The 24,765-nt window shown below is 33.7% G+C and overlaps 2 protein-coding genes across 3 annotated transcripts; both read left to right on the top strand.

Annotated features, from left to right (window-relative positions):
- Positions 1 to 1,025: 1,025 nt before the first annotated feature.
- On the top strand, positions 1,026 to 3,916 carry LOC139875000 (probable purine permease 11). 2 transcript variants are annotated; one of them, XM_071862392.1, is made up of 4 exons: positions 1,026 to 1,146; positions 2,110 to 3,180; positions 3,512 to 3,601; positions 3,701 to 3,916. In XM_071862392.1, exons 1-3 carry the CDS (start codon positions 1,140 to 1,142, stop codon positions 3,547 to 3,549), a joined length of 1,116 nt encoding a protein of 371 aa, XP_071718493.1. In that variant the 5' UTR covers positions 1,026 to 1,139; the 3' UTR covers positions 3,550 to 3,601; positions 3,701 to 3,916. The 2 variants fall into 2 exon arrangements, with proteins under 2 accessions (XP_071718493.1, XP_071718489.1); XM_071862388.1 differs by having other exon boundaries at positions 3,506 to 3,601.
- Positions 3,917 to 6,583: 2,667 nt separating this feature from the next.
- LOC139840104 (uncharacterized) lies at positions 6,584 to 18,975 on the top strand. Its single transcript, XM_071830333.1, has 5 exons — positions 6,584 to 7,544; positions 7,593 to 7,816; positions 13,083 to 13,277; positions 18,279 to 18,381; positions 18,638 to 18,975. Exons 1-5 carry the CDS (start codon positions 6,584 to 6,586, stop codon positions 18,973 to 18,975), a joined length of 1,821 nt encoding a protein of 606 aa, XP_071686434.1.
- The last annotated feature ends 5,790 nt before the right edge of the window (positions 18,976 to 24,765 follow it).

The raw sequence follows: 24,765 nt of genomic DNA, 5'->3' as shown, positions 1-24,765 counted from the left end.
ATGATAAGTTCATATCAAATATAATTATAAATCATATTACCTGCAACAACAGATATAGCTGCAGACAATTGTGCCTCTACAAGTCAGTCCAGCGCAATTGCTAATGATCAGATGACTAGAGCTGAAAGAATGACCATGTGGAGTACTGTTGATGTTACCTACATCTTCTTCAACATACCACTAGGAACTGTTTGGGTGAGTTACTTACATTTTAAGAGAAAATAGTGAATTGCATTTGTTTATATATTATTGACAAATAATTATGAATTCTTTAACAAATCTAATGCCGATGTCATTTAGGAGCTGCCTAAGGAGTTTAATAAGATCGGAGAGCTAAAGGCTGATTGCAACTAAGCATGCCTCGATCTCGATGGGAGAATCCATCTATGGGGTTTGCAGCAGGCCAGAGTGTAAGCAGTAAGCATTTGTTAGTTTCTACAGGCTGACTGAAGTTTGTGGCTGAGAATAGTATGATTAGCCTCTCCCGTAGCTTACGGAGTTTTTTCATGGTCCTGAATGGAAGTCACCCGGTTTAAGAATTTGTTTCGGGTCGAAAGTCTTTTCATGCTGCAAGTTGACTTTTATTTTGTGCAGAAGTATTAGTGAATATGTAGAATTAGAACCGTGCATCCACTGGATTTTTTTGGGGAGTGGATAATCAGAAGGCAGTAACCGTTATGCACTATTAACTATGTAATCGTAAACAACTTTGGCATGTAAATTATCGTAACTTTGTTAGGTTTGTAATGTAGAAGCACTCTACCATGTAATCGCATAGAATTATCATTCGATGTGTAGTCAATAACTATCGTAATCGCATAGATGATCGTTTTTGGAAACTATAATTATTTTGGGTTGTAGGTTGTGTGCCCAACAAAACAGAAAGTAAAATGTGCCGTATAAATCAGGTGGCTAATTAATAATTAATAACTTACGTTAAAAGCAGCACGCGCGATCCTATAACTATGGTTAAATAACATCATTGTACATTTGCATAAATAGTGTCAAAAAGTCAATCTCACATGGAATACTATTGCGACCTACTATCACTCAATCACTCATCAACCTTTCCCTTTTAACCTTTATCTCCAAAATTGTTGTAAGAATTGTGCTAAATTTTGAGGGATCTCGTCAACAACATGCCAGGTTTTTCCCTTTTTAACCATTATTAATTATATTATATTATCTATCTTTCTGTGTATGTCGTATATTAAACTGATAAGAACTTTTTTGTTTACCGAGTGTTTAATTTCACTTCTGTTTTGTAAGTAGCAAGACTGGTTAGCGATAGCTTCGCTGTTTCTTACATATTTGTTTAATAAAAATTTGGCTTAAAAAATTAGATGGGATATTGCAATTTGATAGTTGAAAAGTTGAAATTGTCCAATCATATAAATTTCGAATTGCATTATGTACTACTCTACCGTTTTTTATTTTATTTTTTTAATATTTTTTTTTATAATTTCTTGGAAGAATGGGATAATCAAGTTTTATAACATAAATAAGTCACATACAATACATACAATATACACAATATACAATAATGTATTGATTTTAATACTGTTTAATAGTCACATACAATGCCAAAGTATATAGATGACGATACATATAAGCAGATAAAATTTTAAGAATGTGAAGTTCATTGGTCACCTGATCAACAGGTCACTGGTTATGTTCTATTCGATATGTTCGTTTTAATGAAATATGAATATGATGATTCTTTTTATTTTGAAAGGCAATAGTTGGCACCGAATACTCTCATTTGCCACGCACACACGCACTTTCGGGTGGAAACCCGAACCATATAACAGGGACCCGAAACTTAAAGCATCCCGAGGGGCAGACCGGTCGGACCTAAATCCTGAATATGGTCGGTAAAACCTCCCCATGGGTCAATCCGGCTTATCGGAATAAATTTTACGGGTATTTTTAAGGAAAGGAGACTCGATCTCGAGACCTTTCCCCCCTCCCAACACCTAAGTATTGGGGTGAACCATTGGACCACTTTGTGGCTAATGGTTTATCACAAGTGATTGGCTTTATCAGAAGTGTTTAGTCTCTTTGTATGAAAAGCTAACTACTATTGCGTATTTGCGATTTCTTTTGTAGACAATGAAGATTCATTGGTGGCAAACAATAGAACTCGCCCTGGCTTATTGCCGCTTGGTAAGCTCACACGTTGGCAATGGTGGCTACTTGTTGCTGCTAACATTTTTTTGCTCCTTTTTGGTCAAATTGTAGCTGTTCTTCTTGGTCGATTTTATTACGATCAAGGTGGAAATAGTAAATGGATGGCTACACTTGTTCAAACTATTGGATTTCCAATTCTTTTTATTCCATATTTTTTATTCCCCTCATCCAAAAAATCATCAGCTACAATAAACACATCTTTTTCACTCTCTGTTATATTCTCGATATATATCATTCTTGGTGCCGTAATCGCCGGTGACAATATGTTATACTCTGTCGGTTTATTATACCTTTCGGCCTCTACTTACTCTCTCATTTGTGCTACCCAATTAGCCTTCAATGCAGTCTTTTCATATTTCATTAATTCTCAAAAGTTTACTGTTTTGATTTTTAATTCGGTGGTGGTCCTTTCGTTATCCGCGTCTCTACTTTCCGTCAACGATGATTCCGATAAACCGTCTGGAGTCACAAACGCGCAATACGTTCTTGGTTTTGTAGTTACACTTATTGCTTCCGCTTTTTATGCTCTTTTGCTTTCCGTTACGCAACTTTGCTTCCAAAAAGTCATAAAGAAAGAAACTTTTTCGGTGGTTCTTGAGCTTTCAATATACACTTCGTTCTTTGCGACATGTTTTTCCATCTTTGGTCTTTTTGCTAGCGGCGAGTGGCGGACTTTGGGCGGTGAGTTGAATGGTTTCGGTAAAGGGAGTTTGGCTTATGTGATGACTTTTGTGGGGACCGCTGTGGCTTGTCAAGTGTGTTCGGTTGGTGTTGTGGGATTGATATTCTTGGTGTCGTCTTTATTTTCAAATGTGATTAGTACTTTGTCGTTGTCTTTAACTCCTTTGGCTGCGGTCATTGTGTTGCATGCCAAAATGAACGGGGTAAAGATAATCGCTATGCTAATGGGCCTGTGGGGTTTTTGTACATATATTTATCAGAATTATCTTGATGATGATGACGCGAAGAAAAAGCAAACTGATGCTACTGGTATGCAACTTAAATCTGCGACTTGAAGAAATAAATCCACTTTGAAATTTTTGATAAATACACTACCTACCTTTATGCATTAACCAGTTGTACTGTATAACTAGTTAATACAACTGTATAACTAGTTAATGAAGTGGATTTATCAAATTTTAAAGTGGAAATATCAACTCACGTGATAGTTTTTTTTTACTAATGCTAGAAATTTAGGCCCTTTTGGAGTGCTTTTTGCTCCTTTTAACATACACGTGAAGTGAATAAATGTTTCTGTTTCGGAATCTTAGAATCAATTCTGGATTAAAGTTTAGTTTCTTTCATGCGCATTTAGGGGCAGTTTCATCAGACACGTTTACTCCGTTACTACATCAATGAAACTGAGCATCGACAGAAGCAGGAAATTTGCTACCCGGTTGCACACATCGAGGTATGTTTATAGTTTTGCAGTCAAATGGGGTGATTTCAATTTGAAATATTCATATAAGATTTGGAAGAAAAAGTTTGACTTGATGCTTTTTTGTCGCAGCAAAACTATTTTGTACACATGTTTAAAGGGAAAAAAATATGACATTATGGATTTAAAGTGACTCGATTGACCGTAAAAGTCAAAATAGATTTGCTTATCTAAGGAAAGGTAATGGTGGTAACATTTGTGTTGCAATTGTTGTATTTTTGTACTGTGTATCATTGATGAACAAATGTATAACCTGGATAGAAGATTAATATAAATCTTAGGACTTGAAAATGCTATTTTCCGTACATTCAGTTCGTATGGAGTATGGATGAACTACATGTGTACGAAAAGATACTAAATAATTGCAAATTCTAAATCGAAACAAAATGGATCTTTCATGCTATGTATAACCCTTGAGCCACGAGATATAAGGGTGCCCGGGTTTTGCAGGATTTGGACATTCACATGTTGTCATGAAGTACGTACAGGTATTAGAGGTTGTTGGGATCAAGATAGAGGCTGTCGGACGTTATCAGATAGTTATGTTTTCTTCCTTCGCAATCTTTGAGCGTTGTGTCTTACTATCAAACGGTAGGTGCTAATTATATTAGATCCAGCCGACCTTTTGGTCGTGGTAAAATAATTTCCGCTCAATGGTGTTATCGATGATGGAATGGCAAAACATGATCCAATAACATGTGAACCAAAACTGCAAATGTGGAACCGATGGTATTGAAATGGGTGGTGGTTTGTGAGAAGAAAGGTCGAAGGAACTTAAGGGTAAACCACAAGAAAAATTCAATGGTAATTGATGATACGTGATTTTGGACTCTCATGGGACAGGATACTATGGGACAAGCACCAAATATATAAGACATGAGCTCCTTGAGTACTATAATATCAATTAATAAATCAACTCGTGGTCGATAGACACCCATAATCAATGTGGGATTTAGTTTGCACTCAACAGACTCAAACATCTTTGAACCGGAGGATATGCTTGCCAAGGTTGGAGAACTCGGATCTCGGGGAGATCTTGTTTGGATATTTTTGAGGAGATCTCGGCATCTCGGAAAAATCTCGGGGAGATCTCGGATGTTGACTTACATTGACTTTTTAGTATTTTTAGTATAAATTTATATATAAAAATAAATAAATATATATTTATATATATTATTACGATATTTTACAAAAAAAAAAAAAATCCGAGAAATAAGTGAGTAAATCCGAGATTTTACGAGAAAATTCGAGAAATGAGCAAGAAAATTCGAGAAATCGTGGCTTTGACCAAGTTTGACCCCGTTGACCGGGAAATCTCGGGAGATGGACATCTCGTCTCGGTTGCCTTCTAAAAACGAGATCCCGGGAAGAAATAAGGAGATTTACAACACTGATGCTTGCTCACATCGCTAAAGCTATACAGAAGATGATATCAACTTGTGGTGACAGGTAAGCCATTTATGTTGTGGTAACATGTAAGCCCTACACATGTGGCAGTGTGCACACACATCATAGGTGTGCCACCTCAGCCCTAAAAGGCGCAACCAATTCCCTATGTTGGCGATACCATCAAATGATGAAAAGTCGGCATTGTCATACTCATCAAATACAAACCCTAGTACTTGTCATTAAATAGTATCTTGTACGCATCATAAATGCACCACTGGTACTACTGACACTACTAATATAACTTTGATATATACACTTTATTTTTCATAGATACTTTATCTCTACCCTCTATGTAGCGCCAACTCTCCCGAGTCCTTAACCTAGTTGAACTCACCTTATCGATTGTTCAGTCACCCTCATAGATTCGAGATCATTATCCAGAATGCACATTTATTTGCGTACTAACAATACACACAACTAAATCACAACTATTGAAAGCCGAGTAAAGGGGAGCAACATAAAGAAAAAAGTAAAGACCACTCAAGAAGATAAAAACTGAATGCTAAAACAAAAATGTAAACAGCAATTTGATGAGATCGTGCTACCTCACAGAAACTTATGAGACATATGATTGTCGTGACGACAACTAAAGATGGGCCAAAATCAAAATCAAGTTACTAAGGTGTTGTTTGTTTATTAAGATAGTTTTGTTTGAAGATCTGTAAACTATGTCGGTAGAGAAACTGTTGCCTAAAGATCTATATCTTGAATAGTGAAGACTGTTTGTTTTTATATCTGCAAAATAACTTATTATGTCATTAGCTTGGTGAAGAATATTGGTGCATTTCCATCAAATATTTGAACATATCATTAGCTTGACTCGTTTGAATTTGGGAGATAGTTTTGTATTTGAATTTGGTTTGTTTTTCTATTTAAACAAGAAACAACGAGTAGGGCGGGTGCAATTCTATTGCCGCCCTCTAGGGCAGTTTCTTAGGTTAGCACCAAAGCGTTGGGAATAGTCTGCGTCGTCTAATTCCTTTTCCTTACATTGTTGTAATGTTTTCCATTTCGGGCATCTATGCTTTGATCATGTCTGGTTATATGATTTCCTTTTTTTCCAAAAAAAAAAACTTTAACTTACAATAGAGTATGTACAAGTCAACATAGTCAAAAGGAGGTCATTTGATGGTTACTGGCAACTACAGGGATAAACTTTGTAAATATTTGTAGTGCAGGGTTGATTCTGTAAATATTTTAGTCTGTTAGTTTGTTAATTTCTGTTAGAGTTCGTTTCTAACGAACAACTTATATATCAAATTGGATGTAATGTTATAGAGTTAGTTCAATTGAATGAGAATACAATTTAGTGTTCCAATTGTTCATCGAAACCCTAAGTCATCGTTGTCTGAAACTCTTCATGGTATCAGAGCGGCAATGGTGATTTAGTTCGATTCTGTTACTATTCGAATCTTATATTCAGTAAATTGTTGAATCCTTTTATGTTCTTAATCAGATTCAATTGTTTCCACATCATTTTTTCTGTTTTAATCTCTGAAATTTACAATGAATCAACTCGATTATCAAAATTCGTTGTTTTTACATCCATCCGAAGGTCCTGGTTCATTAGCTGTTCAAGAGAAGCTAACTGGAGCTCAGAATTATCGATCATGGAGAAGATCAATTGAAATTGCTTTATCCACCAAACGGAAGATAGGTTTCATCACTGGAACTATAGCTAGATCTATTACAGATAATGCTAGTGCTGAACAGTGGGATACTTGCAATAACATGGTGATAAGTTGGCTCATGAACTCTGTTAGTGATTCGATTGCTAAATCGATCATGTTCATAGGCACAACTGTTGAGATCTGGAAGCAACTTGAGAAACGTTTTGCTTTGAGCAATGGATCTAGGAAGTATAAGCTTCATAAGGAAACTTATGCTATGGTGCAACAAGATATGATAATCAATGAGTATTATACTAAATTGAAGATCATCTGGGAGGAACTTGATTCAATGAATCAGTTGCCTAGGGTTACTAATGTGACTCCAGAAATTAATGCTTTTCTTGCTGCTTACAATCAACAAAAGGAAGAGTTACATTTGTTTCAATTTCCCAATGGTTTGGATGAGCACTATAGTTCCATAAGAAGCCAATTGCTCTTAATGACACCCTTACATACTGTGAAAAGTGCATGTTCTATGTTGCTCAATCTGCTAGGGTTTCTCAATCTGGAAAATGTACAATTTGTCAAAAAAGGGCATTCGACAGAGAAATGTTGGGAGAAGATAGGCTATCCTGTTTGGCATTACAAATACAAGCTGCAAGAAAGGTCAAAACAAAATTCTGGTAAAGTCAAAAGTGGTCAACCAAAGAGATCTGTTGCTAATGTTCAAGGAAGTAATGTTGTTTTTACATCTGAGAAATTTGAGCAACTTCTCAAATGTCTACCTCAGCTGAATAAGAATGATATGCAGTCTAATGATGATTCTGGTAATGAAATTGATCATCACTTTACTGCAGGTATCACTTCTATTTTTTCTTCTCTTAATACTTGGATATTGAATACAGGAGCTACAGATCATATAACACATGTGTCAAAGTATCTTAGTGATTCCAAATCATTGTTTTGGAAACCAAAGATCAGACTGCCCAATGTTGATTCCTTTGTTATTTCACATGTTGGCAATATAACATTGAATAATGGCATGAATTTAAAAGGAGTGCTAGTTGTTCCTGAATTCAAATTCAGTCTTTTGTCTGTTCCAAAATTGACAAAAGACAAATCTTGTGCAGTCACTTTCTTTCCACACTTTTGTTGTAACGACCCTACTTTTTCCGTTATCTTTTACCGTTAATTATTTAACGATCGTTAACTGTTATTCGTGCCACGTCATTTCTATGACCTATATTATTATATTAGTAATAATATATTAATTATTATATGTTAAATGAATATTTGTATTCATATTTTATATCGTACGTTTATACGAATCGTGAATTTCTATCCGACGAATCTTTTCGGTTTTCAAACCAACGGTCGAGCTTTTGGGGTATTTAAATCCTAATTATTTTAAATATGATATTTTAATGTCATATGTTTATATATAGTATTTATATATATTTTTCGTCGCGTATTTGTTATCTCTCCGAATTTTCAATCGCGTAGTCTTGTTTTCGCGTTTCGGGTTTCGATCGAGCGTTCGGGCCACAAGGAAATTATCAAAATACAAAATTGGGCTAAGTGGGGCCCACCCCACTCACCCATTCGGCCGAATGCCAGGGGGAGGGGGTAACCCCTTTTGATTTCATTTTGCTAGTTTTTTTTTTCATTCTACATTTTATCACTTAAACCTAAATTTTATTTTTCTCTCAACCTCTCCTCTCCCTCTCCTTTTTGGCCGTCGCCACCATCACCAAACATCATCATCATCTTCATCAATTTTGTACTTGGATCAAGGAGCTTTCAACACAAACGCGTTCCTCTCGTTCTTCTCTACGCAATCATATCTTTCTTTTCTTGGTTAGGGTATAAACCCTAACCCTAGCTTTTCAATTTTTCTGTTTTTATATGTTATATTAATAGTATGATGATTATATGTTATTGTATTGTTGATTGTATGCGTAGAAATGCTCGTTAATTCATGTTTTCGGTTTGATTAATTTGGGACAGCAGCTTGTTTGATCTTTTCTGTAAACTTAACTGTTATAAAAGTGAAATTAAAGTGTTTAGATGAGTTCCTCTCATCAAGACTTTAATTTTAGACTCCGGATTCATGTTATTTCGATTCCCGGAGTTCTAGAAATGCTTAAAATGGTGTTTTGTTGAGATTAAATTGTGAAAACTAATTGAATCAGGTATGGTCCGACTTTGTGATCATCTTTGGAGTCTTTAGGGTGTACTAGTGTGTTAGAATTGATGATGGGATGAACTTTCATGTCCGGGTCATCGAAATCCGAGCCACGGATCACCCGGTATGACTAGAACATGTTTCATGGCTGTAAGTCACGACTTGTTTGCTGTTCTTGGGGTGTTCTTGAGCACACTAATGTGTCGGGTGGGTTGGTTAGGCGAAGATATATATAACTTTAATTAACGTTATAACCTATATTATTATTATAATTTATACTTTTAAAATTAACGTTGACTATGTTTGACCAAGGTTGACTTTTGAGTTGACTTTCGGTTGACTTTGACTTTTAGTTGACTTTTGTTGACTTTCTAATTAAGAAAATTTTCCTAACTTATAAACTTTCCAAAAATAGCAACTTTCTAAATATGAAAACTTTCTAAATTTGTAAACTTTTCAAAAATAGAAACTTTTCTAAAATAGAAACTTTCCTAAAATAGAAACTTTCCAAAAATGGAAACCTGCTAAAAATAGAAACTTTCTAAAAATAGAAAGTGTGTGTCCGTACGCTGTTCCGATCAAACCGATGCATGTTGAGTGTTGTTCTATGTCTACTTGTGTGATGACCCGGAAATTTCGACTAAATTTAAACTTAATCTTAAATGATTAATGATTTCGACACGATAAGCAAAGCCTATGAAGTTGAATCTCAAAATTTTGAACTATTCAATTACCCTTCGGTTGTTCTCAACGATTCGCGAACCATTATATGTAAATAGATACATATATATACTATAACTTGAAAACGTAACAAAGTTTTAATTGCATGATACCATGGTTTAAATATCTATTTGAATGTATATGATAAGTTAAAATATTTATTATTAAAATTTATTTATAAATAACGTCCAATGTGTATTTAAAAACTGATTTATGTATATTAAAAAGATATATACATATATATAATAAACGATAGTAACATTCGTTTATTGATTCAATTGATATTTAGATAAGTTAACTAAAGCGTTTAAGATGAACCAGTTAAACACTAATTTGCTACAGTGTTTTCAAATTGCCACATTACTCAAAATGCTACAGTGTTTTCGAAAATCACTATTTGCTACAGTGAAATTGACTTTGCTACAGTGAATTGCTACAGTAAAATTTGACTTTGCTACAGTAACTTTGCTACAGTAAAACACTATTTTAAAATGTATTTTAGCGAATAACGAGACGATGATTTATAGAAGTAAATGACCAAAATACTCGAAAGTTTAAGATATACTATGAGTGGTATAGTTTATGGATAACTTAAGGCTATATTTTGACAAAGGTACGTGTCACGAAACGTAAAATGCAAGTTTTCTCAGCGTACGAAAGGACGTCTGAAAATCCGGAACCGGGACCCGAGTCAAGAAGAAACGCCCGACGCAACGGACCAAAAATATCTAGTCTACTATGCACAAGAATAAAATATAATATATAAATAATTATATTAATTATTTATATATTTATATTTATTTTATATTATGTCGACAAGCTAGGAGCCAAAACAATGTGAGCTGTCCCTGGTCCTCATGCGAGTCGCATGGCCAGAAGGCCATTTCCATGCGAGTCGCATGACTCCAGATTTCAGGCCACATCTATAAATTCCAGTGTTTTCGCTCGATTTAAATCACACACATACACAAATATATATATACTCCGTAATATTATTTATTATTTATTATTATTATTATTATTATTATTATTATTATTATTATTATTATTATTATTATTATTAAGATTAATATTAATCTATTATTATTAGTATTATACCTAAAATACTACGACGAGGTCATGAGCGTGTCACTTTCAAAATATGTTTTCAAGCGGGATAGAGTTAAGGAAATTATGGGTTATTGCCATGGAGGTTATGGGTAATGTTCGGGGGTATTTTTGTGAATCAAACCTCGTGTTTATCATCTTCGATGCGTCTACGTGCTTTCCTGCAATAATGTATATCAATATTAAACAGTGAGTTTCATATGATCCCTTTTACTCTCTACATTTTTGGGCTGAGAATACATGTAAATGCTTTATTAACCAATATACAATATTTATATGCGTGAGTTTCATAAGATCCCTTTTACTCTCTACATTTTTGGGCTGAGAATACATGCAAATGCTTTATTAACCGATACACAATATTTATATGTGTGAGTTTCACTTGCTCCCTTTTTAATTGCTTTTGCAATATATATTTTTGGGCTGAGAATACATGCACTTTATTTTAAAAACACAATGGATACAAGTACATACTTAATTCTACACTGAGTTTGAACCGAAAATCCCTTAGCTTTGGTAACTAGTAACTGCCAGTTATAAGAACTGGTGGGCGCGAGTAGTAGTATATGGATCCATAGGGCTTGATATCCCCGTCCGAGCTAGAGCGCTAGCCTTTTAACGGACGTATGCTATTTGAGAAGCGTACACGTTGGTTTGCGTGTATTTATTAAGATGATTATACAAAGGGTACAAATTATATATACGTTAAGTTTAGTTACCAGGGTGCTCAATTTCGTAGAATATTTTGATAAACGTTTCTGGATGAAACAACTGAAATCTTGTGATCCACCTTTACATACAGATTATACGAAACATTAAAACTATGAACTCACCAACCTTTGTGTTGACACTTGTTAGCATGTTTATTCTCAGGTTTCCTAGAAGTCTTCCGCTGTTTGCTTATGTGTTAGACAAGCTATGTGCATGGAGTCTTACATGGCATATTTATCAAGGAAACGTTGTATTCACCAAATCATCACCATGTATCTTATTTTGACTGCATTGTCAATGGAAGTACTATTGTAAACTTATTTACGGTGATTGTCTATATGTAAAAATCATCAGATGTCAAAAACCTTTGATTTAAATATTCATTTATGGTGTGCCTTTTCAAAAGAATGCAATGTTTACAAAACGTATCATATAGAGGTCAAATACCTCGCAATGAAATCGATGAATGATGTGTTCGTCCATATGGATTTGGAGCGATCGTCACAACTTGCAACATGTACAATAGCTATCATACTAAGACTTGACCTAAGTTAGTTATTTATATCGACCTTCTTTATTTATAGGTCGGCGTTGTGATCATTCCTGATCACTATACTTCATTAGCTGTTCGCATATTTGTGTGGTTACTTCGTTTGCTATTAAGGTGAGTTATAGTCCCGTTTTTACATACTTTTCAAAGTATATTTTTGGGATGTGATTACATGCATTTTATTTTACATTTAGACACAAGTGGCAATTAAATTTAAATTATTCGTTATGAGTTGAACAAAAAAATATTCCCTAGTCTGGTAACTGTAATCACTGGTTTCTACTGGTGAACGCGAATCCTACGGATAGATCTATCGGGTTTGACAACCCCATTTCGAGCTACTCGCGCTAGTAATTTATAATCGGAAAGTTTAGTACTTCGTAATTTGTTGTAGATACACTTGTTCAGTGTATATTATTTATTGTGTTTGGCAAGGGTAAATAAAGGGTTAAGTGGTTACCAGGTGGCTCATTGATAATGGAATAATGTTTTATGTTTTCTAACAGGTTAAATCTTGTGGTCTAAAGCTTATACGTTTATTTAAACCTATAATTCACTCAACATTTTTGTTGACAGTTTACTCGCATGTTTTCACAGGTACTTGAGTTATTTGGTTGCTTCCGCTGTGTTAGAAGTGTCTGCATGCATTGGGCAGATTTTGTTAAACATTTATGAAACTTTGAACTTGCATTCTATTTTGGAACAATTTAAACTTGTAAGTTTTGTTGACAATGTTTTATGTCAACTTTGGAATTTAATATGTTGAGTTACTTAAACTACATATTTTTGGTATATTTCCTTTTTTGGAAACTTTTTGAATAAAAGAATTCAATGTTGTTTATTAAATTCATTTAAGTTCGATCAAGCTGTGGGACCAAGTGACAGAGCCGTTAAGTGTTTTGACGGGGCCATCACAGTTGGTATAAGAGCTCTGGTTGTAGGGAATTAGGCTGCATTAATGTGGTTAACCCGTGGTCTTTAGGGTGCATTAGAGTCTAGTCTTCATCCCGACCTTTCTTGTTATAGCATTATTATGCATTTCATTTCGTATGAGGAATAATTATAAGTTATTACTTATGTTATTTCTATATTGTATGTGGCTTGTGGTTTTACTGTTTGCAGATGTCGACTTCGAGCAACAATTCCGTTTCTGCTCCTGCTCCGTCGTCCGCTGCTAGACGCCGTGCTGATCAGCCTTTGATCGATGATCCTATTAACCACTACATGGCTACCATCACTCACATGACTAGAGCATACTCGAATGAGAAGCGTATTAATGCTCTCAGCGACTGCATGCAGATTTTGCCGCATAACGAGGTGATGGACGAGATTAGAGCTAGTATGGATTCGTTTATCAGTTTCAAGCATAATGTTGGGTTCGAGACTAGGAAGCGTAACCATGAGGTGGACGCTAAGTTCGAGGCTCTTGAGAGCATGGTTCGTGGTCTGAAGTCAGAGTTGGAGGTGGTGAAAGGAAAGTTGAGGAAGTATGAGACTCCTGCCGAGCCTCATACCAGCCCAGCTTATCACACCCGCTCTAAGCAGATGTGATATGATGATTCATGATTGATTATTTATTTCATAAGACTTAAAGTCCTTTTATACAGTCATTTTTGGGTGATGTACGGCGTTTTGCCGAGGATTTTATTAAGGATTTTGTTATGGGATATTTTTCATTATGTATGGATGGTTATTTCTTTATGACATCTATTATCATTATCATATTTATTTCTGATGTTGTGACTCTTGGCATGTTATATTATGCGTAATATAGTTCATGTATGTTAGGTGCTATGTATGTTGTATGATTTCTATCATAAGGTATGTATGCATGTGGTGGTTATTTCTATAACTATCATAACTGTCATATTATTACTCATAGTGTTTATTGACTATTATTTTAATGGTTAATCTTTTCGTGTTCGATCTACTCCTTTATAACACTGGTATTATTCTTAGTACTAACGGTTGTGTTATTCTGTTTTGAAGATCATGCCTCCCAACGAGTCCAACGAAGCCCGTATGCAACGACTTATCTCCGAAGGAATAGCAGATGCTATGGCAGCTAATGCTAATGCTAATGCGAATAACAATAACCAGGTGGGATGCTCCCACAAAACGTTCATGGCAAGTCGTCCACAAGAATTTAGTGGCACTGAAGGACCCATTGGACTTACTCGTTGGTTTGAGAAGATTGAGTCTATTTTCAGGGTTAGCCGAGTCCGAGAGGAGGACAAGGTTAGTTTCGCAAGCTACACTCTTAAAGATAGTGCATTAACTTGGTGGAACAACTTGGTTAGTAGTTTGGGTAACGATTTGGCTTATGGTTTGACTTGGAACAACTTTGAAGAGAGAATGATCACCCGTTATCGTCCCCGGGGTGAACTTAAGAAGTTAGAGGCTGAGCTTAAGAACTTGAAAATGAAGGGCACCAAATTAGATGCCTATGAACAAAGGTTCTTTGAGTTGACTTTATTGTGTCCAAATGTTTATGTTGATGAGAATCTTAAGATTGAAGCTTATATTGATGGATTATCTGAGAAAATTGAGCATGGGGTTGAGTCTAGTGAGCCCCAGACTATTGAAGCTGCTATGTCTATGGCTCATAAACTTGACGGCATGCATACCATTTCATAATACATCCATCTATAATTGATTTAATAATAATCTTGTTGAATTCAACGACTCGAATGCAACGTCCTTCAAAATATGCCATGAATGACTCCAAATAATATCCCTAAAATGAGCTAATGCACAGCGGAAGATTTCCTTAATACATGAGAATAAACATGCTTTAAAGTGTCAACCAAAAGGTTGGTGAGTTCATTAGTTTATCATAAACATTCATTTCCATCATTTTAATAGACCACAAGATTTTCATTTTCATTTTTCATAAATACACGTCCCATGCATAGAGACAAAAATAATCATTTATATGGATTGAACACCTGGTAACGGACATTAACAAGATGTATATAAGAATATCCCCTATCATCTCGGGACATCCATCGGATATGATATAAAAAAACATCGAAGTACTAAAGCATCCGCTACAACGGATGGGGTTCGTTAGGCCCAATAGATCTATCTTTAGGATTTGCGTCAATTAGTAGACTGGTTTACTAATTCTTAGGTTACCAAGTAAAAGGGGCATATTCGGCTTCGATCATTCAACCATATAATGTAATTTGGATTACTTGTGTCTATTTCCTAAAACATTTATAAAAGCAGCGCATGTATTCTCAGTCCCAAAAATATATATTGCAAAAGCATTTAAAAAGGGAGCAAATGAAACTCACAATACTGTATATTGTAGTAAAAATACATATGACGACACTGAACAATGCATGGCTGACCTCGGATTCACGAACCTATATTATTTGTATATTCATTAATACATATAATCGTAATCGAATGAATATATATAAATTTATTAGTTACACCATTTTTATATTAATAACATATATTTTTAATTTGTATATACATTCGAAATGATTAATATTTTCATAGTTATATATATATATATATATATATATATATATATATATATATATATATATATATATATATATATAATTTGTTTAGTGTTATATTAAAAATACATAAGTTGTTATATGTGAATATTTCTAAAATAATTTGTTAATATAGTTAATATATATACTTATAATCTTAATAATATTTTTAAAACCTTTATTTTTATATCCATAATTCTTTTAGTAATAATGATATTGATATTACTAATAATTATATAACTTTTTGTTTTAATGATAACCTTAAATAAGTTATTAGTAATAATAATAGCACTGATAATGATAATCCTAATAATAATAAACAAAATGATTATATTAAGGTAGTACTTATAACAATGATAATGATAATAATGATATTACAAGTTTTAGATATGTTACTAATACTAATAGAAATGATACTAATACTAATATTAATGAAAAACAATAATTTTTATCATTTTCACAATAATATTAATAATATTAGTTGTTAACATACTAATAATAATAACAAATAACAATTTTTTTTCCTAATACTTGTATTTGTAATGATAATAATAGTTATATTACTAATAATAACAATATTGATAATTATATTAACGATGATCTTAATAAAAATAATACTAGTAACAATACTAATAATGATACTAATAACAATAACAACAATAATTAGAATAACAATAATAACAATAAATAATAATAATAATAACAATAATAATAATAATAACAATAATAATGATAACATAATAATAAAAGTGTTTGAAAGACTACCTTGAAGAATAAGCCCCACAAAAAAATAAATGCCCCTGCCAGGTCTTGAACCCGTGACCTCTCGTATAACGAAAACACTCCTTACCACCCAGCCATTCCTGTTTTTCTGATATAATCCTAGTTTGAATTGTGTTTAACCAGTTTCTGTTTCATTCCTCTTCTTCTTAATCTTAATTCGATCAGAGACCCATTATATACGTATTAGTGATTTAACTAATGAGTTTGGGTATTAAAGTGGAAACAAGTACGCCCGTTCGATGACTTAAATAAATAAAAAAAATTATAACTCAGACAGCAAAAGCTGTGTTTACGAAAGAAAAAAAAAATATTTATATAAACATAAATCGTGATTTTAAAATTAAGGCTGTTTTGATCCAAGATTCCTACACAAAATAGTTTGTAAATCGTTGTTAGAAACTATCTGGATCATCAATTAAACTTAAAACATCAAAACGATTACGAATTTCTCTATGAACACAAAGTTTGACTTTTGAAATTTAAAGCTTTGACTCCGAAATTCGGGCTTGATATTAGAAATTGAAGCATGAAACTTTGCAGACAGTTTTAGTGGAGGATTTCTAACCTTTCTACATTAATAGATTTTGAAGAAAGGATCGAATTTGAGCTTTTGTGAATTACAAGTCGAAACAGAGATATATCCAGTTTTATTTCTATCTGTTTTTGGTTTTTAAATTCTACAATTGCAATGTAATATATGATTGAACTGATAATTGAAGTAAAACACTATTAAATCACGGATACATATTGTTTTGTATCAATGGTCGACAAAGAAATAAAATCAGAAGAAAAGATCACTAGCAGGCAAGTTAAATAAATAAAAATATATCAGATGTCTATTTTTTTGACTGATTCGTGCTGTAATCTAAATTATTAATTTTCTAATTACTAAATATATCGTTTGTATATATTATTACTAATAAATATATCTTTTATTTGATTTATATATTGTTACTAATACTAATTTATTAGTGATTATTAATATTATTTGTATTTTTATTGTTATTAATAATAATATATAACAAGTTACGCGTATCAAATTTTATGTCTATATTTCATGTTTTAAAGATAATACTATTAATAATAATATCAAATAATATTAGTAATAATAAGAACTAATGATATTTAAATTATAACTAAGTTATATTTTTAATTATTCTTACAATAATATTTGTACTTATAGATTATAATCAATCTTATTAATAAATATATATACAATAGTAATATTCTTTAATATTATATATATTAGTAATATAAACATAATGGTAATAGTAATAATACTATTATTAATGAAATCTATAATCTTATTATTAACCATAATACCAATTATACTAGTAACAATAATACTGGTAATAATAATAATATATCAATATATATATATCAACTTTCGTATTTATATATAATCTATTGATTATGTTAATGTATCTAACACTGATAAAAATGTTAATATTATTAATGGTACTAATAATATTATTAGTTATAAGAATACTAGTTTTATTGATAATAATTCTATTAACAATAATAATAATATAAAAATTTATACTTATCAAGTTTCATACATATATATATATGTATATATATATATATATACATATATATATACATATTTACTTACACATAATTGTTCGTGAATCGTTGGGAATAGTCAAGGGTTAAATGTTTCAATGTAAACAGTTCAAAAATTTTGAGACTCAACCTTACAGACCTTGCTTATCGTGTCGGGAACATATAAAGATTAAGTTTAAATTTGGTCAAAAATTTTCTGATCGTCACACAATACACAGATCAAGATGGTTAGATTAGATAATGCTCTAGAATTTGTTAAAGGGGAATTAGGTGCTTATTTGAGAAAGAAAGGTGTAGTGCACCAAACTCCTTATCCTCATTGACCTCAACAAAATGGCAGGGTGGAGAGAAAATATAGGCATATTCTTGATACTGCTAGAATCTTACGATTTCATTCAAGTTTACCATTGAAGTTTTGGGGTGATTGTGTGGTTACTGCTACTTATCTGATAAACAGGTTTCCTACTCCTTTGTTAAATATAAAACACCTTATGAAGTCTTACTTAAGAAGATTCCTACATATGATCATTTAAGAGTGTTTGGGTTTTTAGCTATGGCAAGTAATCCACAATAGGGGTAGACAAATTTGATGCTAGAGGTATACCTTGTGTTTTCTTAGGGTATCCTCCTCATCAAAAAAGTTATAAATTGTATAATCTGCAGAATCATACAACATTTGTATCTAGAGATGTTATCTTTTATGAAGATATATTTCCTTTCTCTAAGAATAATACAACATTACACACACCTCCCCTGTTCATAGCATATCTCAAATTCATCCTACTGTGTATGATGATCCTGTTATGCATCCTTAAGAGCCTGCATCAGATCATAATGTCACATCATCAACTAGTACCTCTCAACCTGTTTTAAGAAGATCACAGAGAAATATAAATCCTCCCACATGGAAAAATGATTATGTGATGACACATGTTCCTGTAGCAAATCAAGTTTCATCTCCTAGCCTTGATCCTCAATTTCAATCATACATTACAGCTTTGTTGGCTCATTCAGATCCTGCTCATTTTTATGAAGCTATAAATGATCCTGGGTGGTGTACTGCTATGGATGATAAGCTAAGGGCTCTTGAAGCAAATGACACTTGGGAAATTACTAGTTTACCTCAGCACAAAAAGGCTATTAGTTGTCACTAGATCTATAAGACAAAGTTAAAGGCTGTTGGTTCTGTAGAAAGAAAGAAAGCTAGACTTGTTGTGGATGAAAATGGACAAAGACAAGGCATTGATTTAAACTGTAAAAGCATGAAACTTTTTTAGTGTTAAAGATTTAATCTAGCACAATAAGATTTAAACTTTCTAAATTTTCAAGTGTTAAAGATTTGAACTTTAGAGTTGAAGACTAATTTTGACTTTAAGTGTTAATTAAAGGTTTTAATCCATTTGAGCTTTTGGCTATTTTGGTTCTCTGATTATTTGGGGGTAAGTAACTTGATTTTGATAAAGAGGTAAGTAGTATTTGTAAGAAATAAATTATTATCAAAAATAGTGTTAAGTTTTCAAACTAATTTTGGGCTATGGTAAGGAGTATTTGTAAGCATACGTGGTTCATGTGCCTATGGTAAAAAAGTTTATTCATGTGCCTATTGTAGACGTACTTCTTAATCTTATGATGTATTTTTTTTTTCTTCATAAAACCCGTGTATACCCCGGGTCATGAACTAGTAAAAAGACAAAGTCGCAAACACTTGTATACACATTTAGTCCTCAAGCCTTATTCCCTTTTGACCTTTTCTCATAACAGTAATTGAATCAATTCTTATTTTTTATAATGAGAAGAGGGGTGTATAATAAAAACTTCGTCATCAATCCCAAAGGTTTGCTACTTCCTTTATCTGAAGCAAATCTTACTCACTCTAGAGAAACGTCCTCTTTTGTTATATAGTTGCAAATTTTACCCCAAACACTCGCCTCATCTTCATTATTTAAGAAAAACTGGAAGGATTTGCCCAAACACTTGTAATTTGAAAATCCGTTGAGAAGAAGATGGAGTCAAACACACATTCAAAAATGAGAGTTGATCCTGCCATACACAAATTTGATCCAACCACACCAATTATTGTAAACTTCACAATATACCCTTTTAAATTTTAAAGAAAGAAAAAAATTAACTTTATTCCATGGATACTCTTCTTTTCCCAATGGGTAATTGTTAAGACCATATTTAGTGGTGATGGAGGTGTGATGAGTGTTTTTGTGGGTATAGTGGTGATTTGATAAAGGTGATGGCGTGATGACGTGATGGCGTGATGACGTGATGTCGTGTTGACGTGATGAAGTTTGTAGTGGTATGATGTGATGGTTGTGTGATAGGGTAGTTGGTCTCACATTTTTATTTTCTTTTTCATTTTCATTTTTGTTTGATTTTTTTTACTTGTTTCATTAAAAAAAATAATAATAATACATATATAATAATTATGAATGTCCCTATCTCGTATTTCCTGTTCTCTTACTCTACAACTTGTAGATCTATTCCTTACAAAGTTTGGATTAACTTCATCACTCCTAAGTAATTCTTCCTCGAGCCATGTAATGTTGTAGCCATTATCCTCGACTATCATGTTGTGCAATAGCACACAACAATAGCCTTAACTTGTTGACACTGTGTGAACGTCCAGCCATTTGTAAAATATGGAATCTACCATGAAGAACACCAAATGTTCTCTCGACATCTTTACGTGCACTTTCTTGAAACTGTTTAAATTTTGCATGTGGCTCATTTGTTAGGGTCGAATACGCCTTGATTAAAGTTGCCCAATCTGGGTAAATACCATCCGCTAAATAATAACCATTTGAGTAATTATTACCATTAACGGAGCAAATGGTGCAGTTACATTCTTAATGTCTTCGAACAATGAAGATTGATTCAAAACATTAACATCGTTGTTAGCACCCGCATCACCGAAGAATGCATGCCAAATTCACGTATCATATGAAGCAACGGCTTCAAGAACAATGGTTGGGTGACCTTGATGACTACTAGTATATTGCCCCTTTCCAAGCAACCGGACAATTCTTCCACTTCCAATGCGTTCAAATGCTACCTACCATTCCCTTAAAATCATGTTTTTCTTCATGAGCTTTATACAAATGAGCTATATCGCTACTGGTTGGTTTCCTCAAGTATTTATCAACATAAAGTTTCAAAACACATTTACAAAAGATATAAAGACATATTATTGATGTACCTTCGGCCATTTGTAAGTATTCGCCAAACATGTCTGCTATTGTATCATAAGCCAACTGACGCAACGCAGATGTACATTTTTGTATCGTAGTGAAACCTTGTCGACCAAGGGCATCAATTTTTTATTTAAAAAAATCAAAATGCTCTGGTAAAGGTTCTACATCATAATTACTTATATCATCACGATGCCCAAAAATAATTCATTACTCATTCTAAAATGCCTTCTAAAAATTTGTTAGGATAGATTGGATGCTCTTAAAAGTAGTGCTTGTGTAACGTTTTGGTTGCTTATTCACGATCTCTATGAATGTAAGTACGAAATCGTGGAACTCGTATAAAAAAGCTTAACAAAGTTTTTGTCATTGAATTTTTTTTTTTTTTATAACAAGTATTGAAGTAAAGGGAGAGTATTGAAAGAAAAGTGTGTAAATAATGGTATAATAAATGTGATATTTACAAAAGAAAGAAAAGAAAAAAAAAACTCAAACGGCTATATAACCGTTTGAGGATACATGTGGCACAAAACTATTTGATATACATTGCAACACTTTCAGGTGATGAGGCCATCATGCCTTCGAATTTTGTCACCGATCACGCCCCATTATGGCGCGATTGGGGCGTGACGGTGGGTTTTTGGTAGTGATCACTCGGCAGTAAAAACGGTCTAAGTCATATTGTCACCCAGTTATGCTTTAATACACCATCTCGTTTCCATCTTTCTCTATTATAATTGTATTGTAAGTATACTATATTTGTAAGTCATAAATTATATTTTCAAACCTAACTTACACAAAGTATCATCATATACATAAAAAAGACGATGAAATTAGGGTTCATTTCCCTTTATCTTTCAACTAAAAAAAATCAAAATCACAGACATCAATTGAATCAACTCACTATGTCACTCGATGTTGATCCACGACTGCCACTGACACACCGTTTTCTGCACTATCTTCATCCTTTAATTCCTAGCTAAATTGTTTAAAAGAACCCTAAATCTAACACCGTTAATTGATAACGTCAACCGGTTCATCTGGGCCTTCATCAGCTACGTACTTGAACCACTAGTTACGAATTTCATCGTATATAAGCTTCGAATGTGGTATAAATATGATAGAATTGTAGTAGTTTTAGATTAGTTTAATGTGATAAAATAATGTATTGGTTTTAATTGATTAGTTGAATTGTTGTTGTAAGTGAGGGGATGTTTTGAAGTATTGCAACTTGAAGACTTAGATTTAGAAATGAAAGCTTTTTATTACTTGAGTTTTTGGTACATCAAATTTGGAAGACATCAAGCCTATTTATAGGCTTCAATGGAGGCTTCTAGCATTTTCTTGATATTTTGACTAGCTAAACATCTACAAACTTCTAGCTATTATCTTCTTAAATATCTACTAATAAATATCTTACTCACTAATTAATTCTAGAATCATCTAGAAATACATTAACTTTTAACACTCCTCCTTAATGTATTTCGATATTACTCCCAGCATGTTGCGTAAGAGCTTGAACTTGGGTCTTGGCAATGCTTTAGTGAAAATATCTGCAATCTGCTCTTCGGTCTTGCAGTATTTTAATTTAATATCTTTCTTGGCGGAGACTTCTCGTAAAAAGTGATATTTGATATCAATGTGTTTTGTTCTACCATGAAACACAGGATTCTTTGCCATCGCGATTGCAGACTTGTTGTCGCAGAATATTTTTGTAGCGCCGTCTTGTTTTTTGCCCATATCTTCTAGAATTCTTCTTAGCCAAATCGCTTGATTAGCTGAGTTAGTGGCAGCGACGTACTCGGCTTCGGCTGATGATTGTGCCACTGTTTCTTGTTTCTTTGATGTCCATGAGAATACACCAGATCCAAGTATGAACGCGTATCCCGAAGTAATTCTCATGTCATCCACCGATCCGGCCCAATCACTATCAGTGTATCCATGAAGCTTCGAGTCTATAGTGGGCTTGTACCATATTCCATAGTCCATGGTACCTTGCAAGTATCTTAATATTCTTTTAGAAGCTCCGTAATGTATTTGAGTAGGGTTTTGCATGTACCTGGATAGCAGACTCGTTGCGTACATGATGTCTAGTCTTGTTGCTGTTAGATATAGTAGACTTCCAATGAGACTTCTAAATCTTGAAGCATCCGCTTTCTCCGATCCATCTTCTTGTCTCATCTTCTCATTGACAACTAGTGGCATCGCGACGGTTTTATAACCGTATAGCTTAACCTTTTTCAGGAGATTTACTGTGTATTTCTTTTGATAAATGAAGATGCCTTCATTTTCTTGACTGATTTCGATGCCAAGAAAATAGCGCATCAATCCAAGGTCGCTCATCTCGAACGTTTTCATCATGTCTTGTTTAAACTCTTGTATCATTCTCTCATTATTTCCCGTATAGATAAGATCATCAACATATAAGGAAAGAATGAGAGTGTCAGAGTTACCTTGGATTTTGATGTAGAGTGTGGGCTCACTTTGACTCCTCCTGAATCCTGAACTTGTGAAATAGCTGTCAATGCGGCTATACCATGCGCGTGGTGCTTGTTTTAGTCCATATAAGGCTTTCTTTACCTTTAGGACTTGATCTTCTTTTCATTTCTTAATAAACCCTTGTGGCTGCTCCACGTAAATTTCTTTTTCTAGAAATCCATTTAGAAAGACTGATTTCACATCTAGTTGGTGAATCTTCCACCTTCGTTGAACTGCTAATGCCACAAGTGCCCTTATAGTATCCAGTCGTGCTACAGGTGCGAAAGTTTCATTGTAGTCAACTCCTGGCTGTTGTGAGTAGCCTTTAGCTACTAGCCTTTCTTTGTGTTTTTGTATAGAACCATCAGGGTTGAGCTTTGTTTTGTAAACCCATTTTACTCCAATTATTTCTTTATCTGTGGGATGATCAACTAACTCCCATGTGTTATTTTTCTCTATCATTCTGATTTCTTCGTACATAGCAGTCACCCACTTTTCATCTTTGGCTGCAACTTCATAGCTTTCAGGTTCTGTAGTTGTGAAGTTGCAAGTCTCGTATACCTCCGTTAACTTCTTGACTCTTCCAGGTGTTGACTCTGGACTTGATTCGTCTTGTGCCAATGGTATTGTTGCTGATGGAGAAGTTGGCGTAGTAGGGCTAGTTTCTCCAGTACTTTCATGACTAGGATGCTCCGTTTATAGTGGTTGTTGAGCTGGAGTTTCTATAGATATCCACGCCAATGGTATGGTTGTTGATTTTTAACACAAAATAAAGACCGAGCATGGCGATTGGGGATGCGCTACCCAATCCTATTCAATCCGTAAGCAAGTCTTCTAAAACGAACTACGCAAGTCCACTAGTCCCCACGCTTACCCGAGCCATCGCCTTCGTGCAAATCTATAAAAATATAAACAACGAGAGGGTAAGCTAATGCTTAGTGAGTGAGAATATACTACGTACACATATATGTATAAAATGAATACGCATCGCCAACACACAAATAGTAAACACATACCGCAATCCGAGCATAACTAAGCAATGTTATACCTAACGTACCATCAAGCCAAATCCACAAGATTAGCTACAACAATATAATAAGTACATACGCTTATACAAAAGGTAACCAAACTACAAGGTTAACCCTTTAACCTCAATCATACAAAAGTTGGCCGAACAACCCGGGCCTTAGTGAATTCGCACAACCCGAGATTCACTTCTTCACCACTTCAACAACCGAGGTTGGCTGAACTACCCGAGCCTTAGTGAAT

This window comes from Rutidosis leptorrhynchoides, chromosome 1 (genome assembly GCF_046630445.1).
Source record: "Rutidosis leptorrhynchoides isolate AG116_Rl617_1_P2 chromosome 1, CSIRO_AGI_Rlap_v1, whole genome shotgun sequence".
Taxonomy (NCBI): Eukaryota; Viridiplantae; Streptophyta; class Magnoliopsida; order Asterales; family Asteraceae; genus Rutidosis; species Rutidosis leptorrhynchoides.
The sequence above is the reverse complement of the archived record's forward strand: the minus strand, read 5'-3'. Positions and strand labels throughout refer to the sequence as shown.

Bases quoted from the DNA above. Each gene is read 5' to 3' on its own strand.
- LOC139875000 (XM_071862388.1), top strand. The intron at 3,181-3,505 runs GTATGCAACTTA...ATGCGCATTTAG, and splicing joins AAAGCAAACTGATGCTACTG to GGGCAGTTTCATCAGACACG.
- LOC139840104 (XM_071830333.1), top strand. From the start codon at position 6,584: ATGAATCAACTCGATTATCAAAATTCGTTGTTTTTACATCCATCCGAA. The intron at 7,545-7,592 runs GTATCACTTCTA...TATTGAATACAG, and splicing joins TGATCATCACTTTACTGCAG to GAGCTACAGATCATATAACA. The intron at 13,278-18,278 runs GTGATGGACGAG...TCTGATAAACAG, and splicing joins AGATTTTGCCGCATAACGAG to GTTTCCTACTCCTTTGTTAA.